The sequence below is a fragment of the Prunus dulcis genome, chromosome 8 (assembly GCF_902201215.1).
Source record: "Prunus dulcis chromosome 8, ALMONDv2, whole genome shotgun sequence".
In the NCBI taxonomy this organism is placed as follows: domain Eukaryota; kingdom Viridiplantae; phylum Streptophyta; class Magnoliopsida; order Rosales; family Rosaceae; genus Prunus; species Prunus dulcis.
The window spans coordinates 11,515,328-11,533,128 of record NC_047657.1 but is presented as its reverse complement, the minus strand read 5'-3'; the positions used below and the strand labels follow the sequence as shown (position 1 = coordinate 11,533,128).

The 17,801-nt window shown below is 40.1% G+C and overlaps 1 protein-coding gene across 1 annotated transcript in view; it reads left to right on the top strand.

The window, feature by feature from the left end:
- Positions 1-13,413: 13,413 nt before the first annotated feature.
- Positions 13,414-17,801, top strand: part of LOC117638475 (disease resistance protein RPV1-like) — a 19,358-nt gene continuing 14,970 nt past the window's right edge. The window contains exons 1-2 of the mRNA XM_034373597.1: positions 13,414-14,107; positions 15,164-15,495. Of these exons, the coding sequence (XP_034229488.1) occupies positions 13,551-14,107; positions 15,164-15,495 (889 nt within the window). The 5' untranslated portion in view covers positions 13,414-13,550. The remainder of the gene's footprint in view (positions 14,108-15,163; positions 15,496-17,801) is intronic.

Sequence of the window (17,801 nt, the reverse complement as noted above, 5' to 3'; positions counted from 1 at the left end):
CACAAAGAACCAATACAAAATAACAAAATAATCAAGAAGAGAAAAAGCTTGAAAAAATAAAGTCATAACAATACAAATAAAACTCTTACAAATGAGAAATGAAAAGGTCTCACAAAGGAGAGATGAAAAGGTCTTACAAAAGAGAGATGAAAAGGTCTCGTAAAGGAGTCTCTCTGACTTATTCCGAATATAAAGAAACAACAAAAAAGATGGTGGTAAAAATCTGACATGGAAGCGCAGATGGAAATCCGACGCCAAGATAACAAAAAGAAGACGAAAACCTTTTGTCTTTGAAAATGAGGGAAGAATAGAGGGAGGAAGAGAAGAGGGAAGAGGAGAGAAAGAACAATGGCTTCCTCCTCCTGAAAATGAAAACGGCCCTAAGAGGGTTTTTTTAATAGAAAGGGGGCTAGGTTTGGCATTGGTAAAGAATTTTAGATTTTCAATCAGCATGTACATATTTAATATAACTAAATAAGCATAAAATATGGTGCAAATGTCAAATTTTCTTGTGTCTACTTCTCATCTCTATGGTAGATGATGAAGTTCATTTAGGAGTTATCAATGGGCCGGCCCAAATTATTAGGGCTTAAAGCTAATGGTAAGAGAACCAGGGTCCCTCACATGGGCTGGAATATGTGGGTCAGGCTTGGGCAATAAAAATTAGTAAGTCAAATGACATAATTGCTACCTTCCCAAAACGAATTTAGTGCCCAACAACTAAAATCATTCAAAAATATTGCAGGGAAGGAGGATGATTTTAGTTGTTGGGAAGGGAAGAAGGGGTGAGGAACGTGGGATTGTATCTTTTATTATTTAGTATGACAACTTTGAGAAAACAAGGCTATTGATCAAGCTTTCTATACCTTTTGCTCTGCCTTTTGCTCCCAACTAGCTATTTTAAAAGCACAAACATTGACTTAAAGCCATTGATTTGGCACCTTCTACAAGTTCTAGTCTCGTGGGTGGTAGGAAACAGAACGAAAGTAACCCAATAAGCAACGACTTTGACTGGATATACCAATTTTCTTTAAACACAACATCTACAATATTTCAAATACGTATTCAAAGATTCCCGTAGTTTTTTAAAATCTCGAATTGACGACTCCTAGGAAATTTCCCACATATTATTTTTGTTTCTATGCCAAATGGTGGTACTACTTCCAACTTGCGTGACATTCAAGTTGTGATTGTTCTCATTTCTTGCCCAAGTTGTAGTTATCTTGTTGCCTAACTTTCGAGTCCTGACAAACTATCATCAAGTTCTCCAACTTTGAACTTTCCAGGCATTCTGACGAACTTCCAAGCGATCTGAGGCCAGTTGAAGTCGTAATAGTCTTGATTCCAGCCATACCCCTTTGTTTTAGCACGCTTTTGTTGCTTTATTTTGCTTTCCTTTAATTTTAGTTTTTGTACTAGAAAAATAATAAAGTTCTTAATTATATTGAGGCATAAAAAAGAACCAATTTGAGTCAGTTCTCCACTTAAAGCACGGTAATTTGATTGGAAATCAATTTGTTTGAAGCGCATCTTATAATAAATTCATCTTTCTATTGGGCCATTAATAATAGCACTAATAATGGCACGCTCATGCAATACAATTATAAGAGACTAGTTCAAAAAGGATATATTAGGGCCCGTTTCATATAATTTTTCAAATGTGTTTTCTGTTTTTTGAGAACAAGAACACGCATATATCTGTTTGGTGCGTTGGCTTTAGATAACACAGGATATTATTATTATTATTTTTTAAAAACATCACAAGGTGTTAAATTGTAGGAAAATCGAGAACGTCTTTACATGTGTTTTTGGCATTTTCAGAAAACACAGGGATCCGTTCTAATTCTTGAGGAGTGAACCCTCGAATCGAATGCCCCAATCTAAAAAATTTTAAATAACAAATGGGTATAATTGATTACATTATTACATTCCATAAACAAAAGTCAAATAAAATTCCAAGTACGGTGGTGAAATTGGAAAAATTAAAATTACGGTGATCAAATTTGATTTCGAGGCAAACTCCAGTGACAAAAAATATAATTAATCATAATATTTAAAGTCCATACCCAATGTGAAGCTCAAATTACTTCCACTAGGTCTATTGTCCATCTACCAAGTGTGGGACATTCTAGAATTATAAGAACCAATCTCTTTCTCTATTCTACTAATATGAGATAAAAGATATCTTGAATTTCATTCAAACTTCCAACACTATTTGCTTTACTTTATTATTTATATATATAGTCTTTAGACCCTACCAAGTTTCTATATATCTTCCAAAATATCCAATTAAGCTTCAAAATATCCCTCTTAATTTCACACACTTGGAGTTGTTGAGTTCTTTCTTTGCTCTACGTTTTTGACTTTTTATTGGTGCAGAAGATATTTAGTCTTATCTTCGCTGGTGGACCTATGGAGTAAGAGATGAGCAAGATGACTTTTTTATTTTATTTTATTGCTCGTAAATTATAATCTAAGTTTCTTCGTAACTCGAAGCTACGACTAAGGTCACTTAAAGCTATTATGGAATGAGCAAGATGGCTAGCAATGCAATTGATTTACAATCACATATGCCAAATATTTGCCCCACATACAGGGGCCCCAAAACCATGTGTTTATGACGTCAACACTGGTCCAGGTGACTGCGAAATTATTTAAAGAAGCTTTCACGAACATGTTGGGGAGCCAAAGGAAAATTTGACTGGATTGTAATGAAAATATCCTCTTTTATCAAGTTGGAGATCTTTTATGTACCCAAAGAACTTAATTTTTTTTATTAAAAAAAAAAGAAGATTTCATTCGTAAGTTAAAACGGCATAGAAAGACATACATGAATACAGTAGTTTTATTCAAACCTTCTTAGGAAAATCACTTGGGACAAATTCTAAAATAAGAATATCACACATGCCAACGACTAAGAAGAGAGTTCGACCCACACCACAAAAGACTATTACAAGATCAGAAAAACTCAAAGGACTTAAGTTTTATATCAAAAAAGGACTTAAATAGTTAATTTTGGAAATTGAAGTTTGCTTAAGATTTCAATTAAGGGCAATTCTTTAAAATAGTATATTAACATTTTGGAGCTGAGAAGGTCCAACTTCCTTCGATTCTCACCTCAAAAATCACCAAATTGTGGATCCCCAATTTTACCAATACAATTCCCCAAACAGCCTTTCGGAGAAATGCAATGTTGGAATCAGACAAAAGAAAAACTAAGATGCAATGGAATATTATTGATGAATAGTAATATGCCAAGTCGCCCACAATCTAAAGAAGAGAGTTCCGTGTGCCCACGGAGAAGCTTTTCATTCACTCCACAAAACTCATACCCCACTTCTGCTCTCTCTCTCTCTCTCTCTCTCCAACGAATATTCCTAAAACTAAATCCTGTGTGCGAGCCTATATCCAACGGCTGTGACACACTGATTTTTCATCCAATCCAAACCACATGAAGGGCAAGGCCCTCTTTCTCTCTCTCTCTCTCTCTCTCTTCTATATAACCCAACAAGCATAATAGCCAGCTCTCCTCATCATCCTTGATCAAACTCAAGAGTCAAGACCAAGCAATAATTTCAAGTTTTCAAGTAGTTCAATTATGTCTGCAGTGGTGGAGGTTTGGATGAGCGAGTTGGCAAAGCTGAAAGACAAGGTAGGAGCGAATGGTGTTTTCATCAAAGGGCAAACAAGGAGAGGGTGATGATGAGGTTGAAGAAGAACAAGTGTTGAAAGAAGCAAGAAAAGAGCGCAGCAGAATGGCTCAGACTCAGAGGGACTTGGATTCCTCTACGCTTTCAGAGGCCACAGTCTGTTTGCTTATGGACCGGTTTGTGCCTTGGTGAACACCTTGTAAACATGTTTAAAATATTAGTCTAATCTTGCATATATATAAATGTACTATTAATTTGAAGTGTATTTGTTTTTTGTTTTTCCATTTTAATCATATTTTTGCAAGCTATTAGCGGATGAATTAATGGTTCTTACATTTGGATTTAAAGAAATTATATATAAACCAAAAGTTTAATTATTGCAACCAAGCTTTCCCTTAACAGAACAAACCATTAAACCATAAACTATTTTTAACAAACGAACAATTTTGTGACAAAATGACTGTAGCTAGCTTTGCTGTGGTTTTGGAAGTTGTTGTGGTGAGACAAGAAAATAAACACACACGACCAATGTTGAACTGAAAACTATTTTTAGTGCAGAATTGTTTCTAGACACAAAGGGTTTGCATTCAAATTTTTATGTAACTGCATGTACTAGTTAATACTGGTCTAATTGCCGACTGGATTTGAAGTTTGAAATGTAAAATGAAAAAAGTTACAATTGTAAGTGGTGGTTGTATCTTAGGAGACAAACGCGACCATGAGTAATGTAGTGGGGCGTAAACTGTCTTAAGGACAGAGTATCGAATACTTTCCTTGACTAATTTTGCATGAATAGTAACAGTCCTTACTCTTTGTCATGACAATTGGGCGAGAGTGCTGTTACTAGTGTGTTATTATTACTACGTTTATTTTTGGTTAAACTGTCCCTCGGGTCTAGAGAGACCCAGCCGGGGTAGGAGCTCTTGGGGCCCAGAAAGACCAAGATTTTTCACTCACATATGTTTCTTCTCTCCACTGACATTGCCAACCAGAAACTCTTGGACAATAAATCGCCATAATTTCCAACCCTTTCAGCCTGTTCAATTTTCAACAATATGGATCTAAGCACCACTCAATTATTAGGAGCTCCTTCCCCTTCTTCTTCTTTCACCAATTCATGGACACACGATGTGTTTCTCAGCTTTAGAGGTGAGGACACACGCTACAATTTCACAGACCATCTGCACAAAAAATTGGTCCAGAGGGGCATCAGAACCTTCATAGATGATGAGCTCCCAAGAGGAGAAGAAATATCACAAGCACTTCTTGATGCAATTGAAGGATCGAGGTGTTCCATCATCGTATTCTCTGAAAACTATGCATCCTCGAAATGGTGCTTGGATGAACTTGTTCATATCATTCAGTGTAGAAAATCAAAGCAATCTCAATCGCAGAGAATGATTGAGCTAGACAAATGAAACCTAAGTGTCGTGAAGAATAAACTAGAAGTAAAGTACTTGAAGCATGTAGTTTAATTCAACATAACAACTGTGGGAACCTAATTAAATCAAAACCCTAGGTCAATTAATTAGGCCAATCAATTTGGGAATTATTTGACCTAATTAGGAGTTACCTAACCTAATTGGGAATTACCTAATCAAATTGGGGGTTACTTGATCCCCAATTTAATTAGGGATTTGGTTAATCAATAATTCCTAAATACACCAACCCCACCAACCACACCAACCGCGCTAAATACACCTACCACCAACTACACCAACCCCACCAACCTCTCCAAAGCCACTATAAATACCTGGTTAAGCACAAGGATGAGGTACGTCAGAATTCCTACTCAAACTCTGCATAAGTTGTTTCTTAAAAACCCTTGCAACCTCCTCTCTTTCTCTCTCTCACACAAGGCTCCGGCCACCACACACGGCTCCGGCCACCCGGTTTTCCTTGAATTACCCTACCTAACTTAGGCATCGGAGGGCCTTTGGCCAACACCCCCCGGGTGTGGTCTTTTACTCCGATCTGTTTTGCAGGGAGAAAGAGAGGCGGAGAAGACGAAGGAATCTTTGGCGAATATTCTTTTGGGGGAAATTTACTCCCACAAATTGGTGCTTTCATTGAGAGCACGAGTTATACTCAACGCGTGCTCAAGGAATCCGTTCCTCCTATTTTCCAATCCACCGAAGCCTTCCAAACAACCATGGTTGGAAGCATGAACACGAGAGGCAAAGCCGCCGCGATGGCTAGATCCACGACGGCCCAAAGCCACTCCACCCACGATCCCGCGATCGACATGGTGGCGCCGCCACCTCTCACCACCGTACCGGCCACCGCCGCAGAACATGGTGGAACTTCTCATCAAGGAGGACTTGTTACCACCGCCGACCCGGGGCCGGTCCTGGAGCAACTCCAAGCATTCCCTTCATTGCCTCCACGCGCGACGCACGCTCCTGCATACACCTCCAATGAAAACCTAAACCGTGTGCAGTTGGGCTCCACGCACTTCTCTCCTCCCGATCCACGAAGTCAAGCAGACATTAATCTAAGAGTTGACCAGCTAGCTCAGAGAATGGACGACCAAAGCAATCTAATGAGGCAGCTCATCAACCAAATAGGCTTTGCTCAAAACCTTGGCCTTGGACAACCAGGCGAGGAGAGAAGGCTGGACGAACGCGCCGGTGGACGACTCGACGTCCGTGCCCGCTTGGGCCCGCAGGGAAATGTACATCAAAGGCTAGGCCCCCAAGGAGGTCAGCCAAACAACCATCGCAACGAGGATCGCGAAGAAAGGCGTTAGCTGTCTACTCGCAGAGAAGCGTTCTCGAAAGGCTAGGCCCCCAGGGAGGCCAGTTGGATAACCCTCACAATGAGGACCATGAGGAAAGACGCTCCGTTACTCACTCTCGAAGAACCAATTCTCGTCAACAAGCTACAGAGAATCTTTCGCAGGCGCAGTCCACCAACACTCCAACTAGGCAGCGCAGGCTAGAAGGTCGACCCTCGGAGGACAATGAGGAAGTCAGTCAATCCCGTGGAGGTCGCCAACATAACAAACTAGCAATGTGTGCAGAGGACGTTGAGAAGCTCGTGAATGACCGACTTCGAGACTTAAAGACCGGAGGAAACTTCGAGGATTCATTGCGTAAGGAGATGGACCAGGTGAACTCTACGCCTTTCACCCTCGATATCGAGCAGGCCGTTCACCCGAAGCGATTCTCGACACCCTCGTTCATACACTTCAAAGGGGATTCTAATCCCGAGAGCCACTTAAAACACTTCAAAAGTGTTATGATCCTCCACCAGGCTAACGACGCGCTAATGTGCAAGGTGTTTGCAATGACTTTGCTAGGAGCAGCCCAAGACTGGTTCCACACCCTGCCATCTAGGTCGATCAGCAGCTTCAAGGAGCTAGCATACGTCTTCACCAAAGAATACACTTCTTACCTGATGATCAAGAAGAATCCTGACCACCTGTTCAACCTGCAAAAGAAGTACGAAGAATCCCTTCGAGATTACATCAAGAGGTTCAAAGCAGAAAGGGCGAACATCATTGGATGTGACGACCGAATCGCATCATCGGCCTTCAAGAGGGGCTTGCCAATTGAGTGTGAGCTATATCGCGAGCTGACCATCTCTCCCTGCCAAACACTAGTAGAAGTCTTCGCAACAGCAGAGCGCTATGCGCTTTGGGACGATGACCGGACCGCCGCAAAGAAAGCTGCCAAGCAAGCCGATCAATTGGTTGAGCTGACAAGCCAAAGAAACGACATGATAAAAGACAAGGATGGGGGCAAGCGCGAATTATAGCCTCAGGGAGGTGCTCCAACAACTGAGACCTACACTAAGTTTACTATTCCGATACAGCAGATCCTAGCCCAAGTAAAGAACATGCCTTGGTTGAAGAAACCATCGCCTTTGAAGGGAAACCCAGCCAAGAAGGATACCAGATAGATACTGCGAATTCCATGAAGGGCACGGTCATTACACAAATGACTGCTTCGCCTGGAAAAAGCACCTCGAAGAACTGGTCGGAGACGGCCATTGCACGGGATTCATCGCAAGGGGGGCTATCCAGCAAATCAAAGATCGTGACGCGGCTGCCAATGAACCTCCACGAAAAAAGTCATACGGATCAGCACGATCTTAGCCGATTTTAAGAGCCTGAGCTGACCACCGCGGAGCAAAAGAGAAAGATCATGTAAGCGACAAAGCGAAGGTCTCCCAAGCTGTCACTTGCTACCCAGTCATGGAAGACGATCCCGACATCACCTTTTGAGGGAAGGAAGTTCCAAGACAACGGAATGCCCATCACCTCCGAATGTGCTATCCACAAGCTCCTCGCCTATCAGCTCGCTCCAAGCAGGCGGCCAGGCCTCCCTCACCTCCATTGAAGACAAGTTACTTTGATGTTACCTCTGCAACTCATCTCTTTTGTTCAATAAAGCAATGTAGTCACGTAGACATCAATACATGTTCAAGCATTTCTTTCCAATGGAGTGTTCACAAATGCAATCGACACGTCTCCGGACGTAGGCCAAACGGGCCCGACTCATCGACACGTCTCCGGACGTAGGCCAAACGGGCTGTTCTCATCGACACGTCTCCGGACGTAGGCCAAACGGGCCTCTCTCATCGACACGTCTCCGGACGTAGGCCAAACGGGCCGCTCTCATCGACACGTCTCCGGACGTGACGGGCCGCACTCATCGACACGTCTCCGGACGTAGGCCAAACGGGCCCGACTCATCGACACGTCTCCGGACGTAGGCCAAACGGGGCAAAGGCCAACCGGGCGCTCACACGTCTCCGGACTTAGGCAAACGGGCCCGACTCATCGACACGTCTCCGGGACGAAGGCCAAACGGGCTGTTCTCATCGACACGTCTCCGGACGTAGGCCAAACGTCCGGCGCTCTCATCGACACGTCTCCGGACGTAGGCCAAACGGGCCCGTTTCATTGACACGTCTCCGGACGTAGGCCAAACGGGCTGCTCTCATCGACACGTCTCTGGACATAGGTCAAACGGGCCGCTCTCATCGACGAGTCTCTGGACATAGGCTAAACATGCTGTGACCTGAGAAAAACATCTTATGGGATGTGCAGAACACACCCGGAGTCTCTCAAGGGGGACCCTGGTGCTCGCCAACTTCCTAAGGGAAATCATCCTACTGGATGTGCAGAACACACCCGGAGTCTCTCAAGGGGGACCCTGGTGCTCGCCAACTTCCTAAGAAAAATCATCTTACGGGATGTGCAGAACACACCCGGAGTCTCTCAAGGGGGACCCTAGTGCTCGCCAACTTTCTAAGGGAAATTATCCAATGGGATGTGCAGAACACACCCGGAGTCTCTCAAATGGGACCCTGGTGCTCGTCAACTTCCTAAGGGGAATCATCCTACAGGATATGCAGTGCATGCCCGGAGTCCTTCATGGGGGACCCTGGTACTCACAAATCTCTAAAGGAGGACGTGCAATCAAAACATAGGCTGGTTGCTCAAGCAGTTCACAAGTCAAACACCTTCTCTACGCGGAAGCCCAAGTCCACGAAGGAAGCCCAGTTACAGCTGGACAGCCCAACGGATAATCTACATCTCCTACATGCCACCACGCGCCATGCAGAAGCTGGGGGGCATTTGTGGGAACCTAATTAAATCAAAACCCTAGGTCAAATAATTAGGCCAATCAATTTGGGAATTATTTGACCTAATTAGGAGTTACCTATCCTAATTGGGAGTTACCTAACCTAATTGGGAATTACCTAATCAAATTGGGGGTTACTTGATCCCCAATTTAATTAGGGATTTGGTTAATCGATAACTCCTAAATACACCAACCCCACCAACCACACCAACCGCATTAAATACACCAACCGCACCAACTACACCAACCCCACCAACCTCTCCAAAGCTACTATAAATACCTGGTTAAGCACAAGGATGAGGTACGTCAGAATTACTACTAAAATCTCTACAGAGAGTTCCTCTCAAACCCTAGCCACCCCCTCTCTTTCTCTCTCTCACACAAGGCTCCGGCCACCACACACGGCTCCGGCCACCCGGTTTTCCTTGAAATTACCCTACCTAACTTAGGCATCGGAGGGCCTTTGGCCAACACCCCCCTGGTGTGGTCTTTTACTCCGATCTGTTTTGCAGGGAGAAAGAGAGGCGGAGAAGACGAAGGAATCTTTGGCGAATATTCTTTTGGGGGAAATTTACTCCCACAACAACAACAAAGAAAAGGTTTGCAGCCGCAATCTTGTAAATGTATACATGGAGAAGGTTATATGTATACTATCAATCGTATACTCTCAAGTAACATATACTAGCTGAAACATTAAAGAAGATTGAAGTTGAGAAAAAACAGCCAGCCATTAAAGATTTAAAGTCATCTTGGGGAAGCATTTATGTGAATGCAATCCTTCCCATAACCCTCAGGAGTATAAACTTTGGCTGAAGGCAAACTCTTTTCAGAGTTTTATTCCCTCTCGGTTTTCATGTCCAGAGTATATCTAGAAAGAAGGCATAAGTCATCTATTAAAAATGCATGAGTCAAAAAGTTGTTTTTGCAACTCTGTCTAGAAGAAGATATATATATAGAGCTTTTGAAAATCACACTTTGTTTTTTCAAGCTCCAGACTTTTAGCATGGGAGCGGCTCAAGACACCACCACCAAAGATAAAGAAAGAATTATTCCTTTTGTAGACAAAGAGAGCTGACAACCTAGGGAATGAGATAACCAAGGAGCATGGGTGTTTTAAAAGATAGAACAAATGTCAAGCTTTGGAATCTAGAAAACAAAACCTCTAGTCTATAACAAGAATTAATACAATGGTTTTGTGAAATACAAGAGAAGAGCCAAACAACAAACATGTCAAAATACAATCCTTACAGAAAGTTTTTTGGTAAGAAGTAAGGTACTAAATATCGATGGTTTCAAAAATATTTGTGGTCTAAAAATTTGGAAATATATATCTATGAAAAATTAGCAATAGTGATAAAAACTAGATTTTTTAAAAAAATAATGGAAATGATAAGAAAAACATGGAAATTTGTAATGAATTTTTTTTTATAGTACAAGTGATTGGGGGGATGGTTTACACAAATATTCATTAGGTGCCTGAGTGTCTCGAACTTTTGCCTACATGAGTGGAGGTGGAAGAGCTCAGTCAACTGAGTTATACCCCATTGACGTAATGAAACTTTTAAAAGATGTTCAAGTAGTCAATTATTTTGGCACAAAAGAATTGAATGAAATGTGTTGCATAGTGAGTTTGAGTGATTTAAGGTGATTATATTACAAGCTGACAAACAATGTGAATTATAATAAGATTACCGAATCAATTCAAGTCGTATTGAGACTATCAAATGTAGCTTATCATCCTATATCTGATAAACACCAAATTTTGGATCCTATTGATTTTATATCCGAATGAATATCCTAAGCGCGTCTTATGTGCATGTATCTAGTGGGGATTAAAATATGATGGCATTTCTCTGGTTTTTTTTAATCAATTTTTGTTTAAAATTTACCTAAATTCTGTGAATTAGGCCATTTTGTTGATAAAGGCATCGATATTATTTTTCAAAATTTTTAGTGCAGAATTGTTTTTAGACACAAAGTGTTTGCATTTGTTGAGGCCTAGAAATTCAAGGAGCTAGGCCCAGATCAATTTCTGGCCCAACACAAAGAGATTGAATGCAAAAGGAGTCCGATCGGGACAAAAGAGAATATGAAGGACGCACCAATGCAAGCCACAAGCCACGTGTCATGCCAAGCAAGCATGCGCAAAAGGGGTCAAGAGCATACCGGCTCCACAAAATCATGCTCATCTACCCATCTGGTGTTACTTGGCCCAATTATAGCCTATCATGGCATGATAAAAACTCAAACGCAAGTATGTTGAATAAACGCCGTGCAAAGGACCACTATTCTAATACCAAGCTGTGCCACAAGCTTAAGTGAGTCCAAGCCACAAAATTACCTGGGGCTTGCTAAGAATGTTGTGGTATGGAAGGAAACAAGCAATCACAGGGCCCATTGAAGGCTCGAGGAATGAAAGTTTTAAGCTACTTGGGAGTATTAAAACTCAGGCCCATTCCTTGGGCCCAAATACATGGGTTAGCATGAAAGAAGGAGAAAAGAATGGTCCAATGCCTTAGGAGGACATCTAGTAACCTATTATGACACTTAGATAAACCTACATCAGTAAAAATGCCTAAGATAAGTAAGCTATTTCCGGCAGCTTGATGAAAACCCATTAGATGCTGGAGATAATACGTTAATAACCCAACACTGTACACACAAGCCCAGCCCAACGCCTTATAAAAATCTGGCATCGTGCTCCATCTTTGTCAAAGCTTCAAGACAGTCAATGGGAAGCCATAGCAGGAACCAAAGGAAATCCATGTATGTAAGGAGAGTACCCACCGGGCAAAAGACTATACCCGTTTTCTTTTCCTCTGTTAGCTCCATTTTGAAAACCAAGAAGGAAAGCAAGTGAAGCCTCACCCTCATGGGGAGGTCCAGCTGCGTCAAACCCTTGGAACCACAAAGGGCTCATTACCGAGCAAAATCATCATCAGAGCCTGACCAAGCTTTGTCAAGCAACTGGGAATTTACTCAAGCCACCCAATCTTCTTCTCTCGTTGTTTTCTTCTTTCCCTAAGATAGGAATCCTCCTAATTTTCTTATGCCCCATTTTGATCTTTGTATTATGCAAGAAACTCATGCTTTCTCTCTCTTAAATTGCTAAACTTGTGAAAGCTTAGCTCCCATGCCATAAGCTCCTCAAGCCAAGCCATTTATTAATTTGGTTGTGTTTATTTTGGTTATTAGTGAAAAGGACCTGAAAGTAGTTTTCTAAAGTTTGAGCAAACTTTTCAAAACTCTTTTGGGAGCTTGGTTCTTGAACTCAGGCATTGGGGGGAATCCTACTCATTTTCTTCTCGCAGCAGCCCAAGCTCATTCGTCAGGCTGTTGGAACAAAAAGGCCCCTACAACATTCAAATTTTTATGTAACTGCAAGGTGTTTAACGACTCATGTACTAGTTAATACTGGTCTAATTGCCGGCTGAATTTGCAGTTTGAAATGTAAAATGAAAAAAGTTACATTTGTAAGTAAGTGGTGGTTGTATCTTAGCAGACCAATGCGACCATGAGCAACATAGTAGGGCGTAAACTGTCTTAAGAACAGAGTGTCGAGCACTTTCGTCTACCAATTTCGCATAAATAGTAACAACTTTTGCTCTTTGTCATCTCCAACCATGTTGGGGCTAAACTCAAATTTTCACCTTCCAAAATATAACTATTCATGTATTTTCAGAACTTAAAATTTTTTTTTTCTTCCAACCTTGCAGACTCCTAAATTGAGTCCGCAACTTTATTAAATTGTTTAAGAATGATTAACCCTAAATTTTTTTTTCTCGTTAATTTTTCTTGACATTATTTTTGTTTCAACATTCGTGATTTAATTTTCTAAACATTTTAACCTAAAAAAGTTAAAATTTCAAAACATAATAGAATTTCACTTAAAAATAAAAACAAGTACAACACCATGCGTATGCCTGAAATAAATTATAAAAGTGGTTGTGTGATTTTAATGAATTATGTGATTTATCATTGAATTTAAAAAAATAAACGACAATCGTTAATAAAGATAAACGATAATTATAAATAAAAAGGAGAAAATATATCGAAAGGAGAAAGGTAAACAAAAAGATAATTATATAATATAACTGTTGGAATTATAAATAATCATATAAAATTAAAACTGTCCCTCGGGTCTAGATTGGGGAGACCCAGCAGAGGTAGGGGCTCTTGGGGCCCAGATAGACGAGGACTTTTCACTCACATGATTCTTCTCCGCACTGACATTGCCAACGAGAGACTCTTGGACAATAAATCACTATAATTTCCAACCCTTTCAGCCTGTTCAATTTTCGACAATATGGATCTAGACACCACTCGATTATTAGGAGCTCCTTCCCCTTCTTCTTCTTCTTCTTCTTTCACCAATTCATGGACCCACGATGTGTTTCTCAGCTTTAGAGGTGAGGACACACGCTACAATTTCACAGACCATCTACACAAAAATTTGGTCCAGAGGGGCATCAGAACCTTCATAGATGATGAGCTCCCAAGAGGAGAAGAAATATCACAAGCACTTCTTGATGCAATTGAAGGATCGAGGTGTTCCATCGTTGTATTCTCTGAATACTATGCATCCTCGAAGTGGTGCTTGGATGAGCTTGTTCATATCATTCATTGTAGAAAATCAAAGCAACGGATGGTTTGGCCAGTTTTCTACAAAGTGGATCCCTCAGATGTAAGGAGCCAAAGAGGTAGTTATGGCGAGGCACTGAATAACCATGAACGCAAATTCAAAGAACAGAGACTTAGTAACCATGATGAAAGTAAATTCGAGGACAATATGAAGAAGGTGCTGAGATGGAAGGAAACCCTTACAGAAGCTGCAAATTTGTCAGGGTCGCATTACTTGGAGGGGTATGTTTTTTCCTTTTCTGAATGCGGTATATTTCTGTCTTTAATATGCATTTAGGATCCGGAGGCTCTGCTTTAATTTCAATTTATTTCTCCCAGGGTTGCAGAATCTGTTATTTTAGAATCCCAAAGTGCTACAATAGCTATCAGATATCTAAGATAATTGTAGTAGAATCTAGAAGAGGGTAGCTACTGGACTAAATGACCAAGTCGGTGAACTATGCCGGCTAAACAAATAGCCACAAACATGTAGAGTTTTGTAGAATGCTCTAGTCTAAAGCAAGCCGCAGCTTATGTGGCTGATAATATTTGATAAAGCCAAGACGTAGACATGGCGAAATCGTAGACATGGTGGTTGGTCAAGTCGGCAGTCTTGCCGGAAAACATTGCCAATGAATAGGATTGAAGTGTTGTAATGTGTATTCTAACTAAGAAATCTACTAGAAACCCAAACACTAGTTTTATAGAAACAAAGTAATATAGAAACAGAGGAGATTACAAGGCTTTGTGTAATATGCCAGTGGAATCCTGCAGTCCTTTATTTTTTTTTGGATGAAATCCTGCAGTCTTACAAACCCACTAAGTAGCAAATAGTTACATCACTGAAAGGCCAATTAGCCAACCAATAGCTACATTATTAATAGCCTATAGTTCTACACCAAGCAGTGTACTTCTCTCCTTTCTAATAAAATCACTCTGTTACGAAAACCAATCTCTTCTATTGTTATCCTAGTGTCCATTCCATCACACGCTTTCCCTAACATCATAGCTTGGTCACGTATTTTCTATTTTTTTTCCTTTTAATTTTAATTTTATTTAAATATGAAAAAGTGTGAATTTATCATATTATCCTCATTTAATTAATAATTTTAATTCTTAATGTTTGCATTAATCAATGACATTTTATGGTATTTTGAATGTTTCACCATTCTCTGCTTTTTGCTTTATATATATAGATTCACGACATAATTGACACTAGTATCGAGTCGAGCACTTCTTTAAAACATATATAGAAAAATCCCATTTTATTTAAATGTTGTTTGTGCTTCAAATTGGCAGCCGTGAAACTGAATTTATTCAGAACATTGTCAACGAGATTTCCTTACAAGTATTAAATGAAACCCATATCAATGTGGCAAAATACCAAGTTGGAATAGAGGCTCGTTTACGAGATCTTCATAAAGTTTTAGATGTTGACGGAAATGATGTTTGCATGGTAGGAATATGGGGGACTGGTGGAATAGGAAAGACAACTGTTGCTAAAGCTGTTTATAACTCACTGGCCCATGTGTTTGAAAGGAGTTGTTTTCTGGAAAATGTAAGAGAAAGATCAATACCATATGGAGGCCTAGTCGACCTACAAAATCTTCTTCTTTATGAGATTCTAAGGGGAAAGGAAAGGTTACCAGTGCCGATAAAGGAATCAATGTGATAAAGGAAAGGTTGAGTCGTAAAAAGGTCCTTGTAATTGTAGATGATGTGGATCATTTGGACCAGCTAAACAACTTAGTTGGAGGTTGTGATTGGTTTGGCTTGGGCAGTAGAATTATCATAACGACAAGAGATAAGCATTTGCTAAGTTCTCATCAAGTTAGTATTATATACAAGGCCAAGAAATTAAACTTCGGTGAATCTCTTGATCTCTTCATTAGTTGGATTGGTGGGAGAAATAAAAATTTGGATGATGATTATGTGAAAGCTGCAGAAACTGTGGTGAAGCATGCTCAAGGTCTTCCTTTAGCTCTCAAGGTTTTAGGTTCTCATCTATGTGGTAGAAGTATAGATGAGTGGCATGATGCATTGGATGGGAATCTGCAACTCGGACATTAAAAAAACTCTCAAAATAAGCTATGATGCATTGGAATATTCGGTGCAAGAAGTTTTCCTTGACATAGCATGTTTCTTTAACTGTAGAAAGGTGAACCATGTGATACCGATCCTGGAAGGTTGTGACCTCAAGCCTGAAGTATGCTATTAAAGTACTCGTAGACAAGGCCCTCATAAATATTGAACAAGGCACAATTGGGATGCATGACTTGCTTGAAGAATTGGGTAGAAGAATAGTTTATCAAGAGTCGCCAAATGAGCCTGGTGAACGTAGCAGATTGTGATTTCACGAGAATGTTTATCGTGTTCTAACAGAAGGAACAGTAAGTCTCTGTGTATGTGTACACTTGCATTTTTATTTGCTATAAAGCTTTGTATGTTAAAACAACTTTTTTTTTATTTTTTTATTTTTATAATAGGAAACAAACAATATTAAAGGCATCATAGCAAAGTTTCCGACACCACATGACATATGCTTGAGTGATGACAGCTTCTCAAAGATGAAAAACCTTCAACTTTTCAACAATGTGAAAGCTCAATTTTATGAATTAATTGACTCGCCAATAACAAAATTTTGTCTTCTAACAATTATGGAGGTTAATTTTGAAAATCCTGATCTATTTCAGTCAACTTCATCAACAATCGACCTTTTGTCTTCTTTCTTTCTTTCTTTCTTTTTTTTTTCTTTTTTTTTTCTACACCCCCAACTACTTGGTAAACACCAATGTTGCAACGACAGTGTATTGATGCTTCTTTTTTCTTTTTCTTTTTGTGGTTTGTTGGTGTTTCCTTTTGACCATTTTCTTATTCCCTTTGACTTCACATCCACTCTGAAGATGACAAGAAACTACTTCGCATCTGTAATGTATATTGATGCTGTTGTAAAGAAGAATGGGTGAAGCCCACATAGCCAACTAACATTTAAGTTCAACACAAAATCAAACCACACACCCACCAAATCAAACCACACACCCACCAAACCAAACCACACACCTACCAAACCAAATCACACACCCACCAAACCAAGCCATTTGCTTTGCCTATAAATAGGCATTATATTTGCTTGTAATGTGTGATGAAAAGAGAGAAGAGGAAGAGAAGGAAGAAAGAGGGTGAGTGAGTAGAGAGGAAAGAGAGCAGAGAGAAATTCTCCTAGAGAGAAAATTCAGTGAGCATACATATTGTAAATACTAAAGTTGTAGCCCTATTATGTTATATAGTGAAAGGTTACTGCTGCTGCTCTCCAAGGACGTAGGCATAGCCGAACCTCGTTAAATGCTGTGTCTCATCTACTTTACGTGCAGCTCAATATTCGCACATATCCCCGTTCATTTTATAACACGTTATCAGCACGAGAAGCTCTCAGGTATAATTTTTGTGCTGCACTATTATCTATACTACTAACCATTATGTTGATGTAAGGAAGAAAAGTAGTGGAGGAGTTGTGGTATGCTAGAGAGATATACGAGCAAACCAACTGGAAGGATAAGCTCCCTGCCTCTTACTTTTTCTATTATTTTATTATTTCTCCACACAATTTAATACTCATACTAACATCCAAAGCTAGTGAAATTTGCAGGTGAAAAGAAGAAAAGCCAACATGATATGTCTAGCTTTCACTAATATATCAGTATAATAATATTATATTATTTGATTGTGGTGTTGATATGAACCCACAAATAATTGTCTTTACTTTATCCATACCACAATTATTTTATTTACTGTATGGTGTAGGTTTATTACCCATACAACATTATCTATTTAAAAGGGTGGTGCGGGTTTATCGTCCACGCCTTTACTTTTATTTAAATGTATGGAGCAGAATTAGTGCCCATACAAGCACGTTTACTTTATCGCAAATTTACTTTTA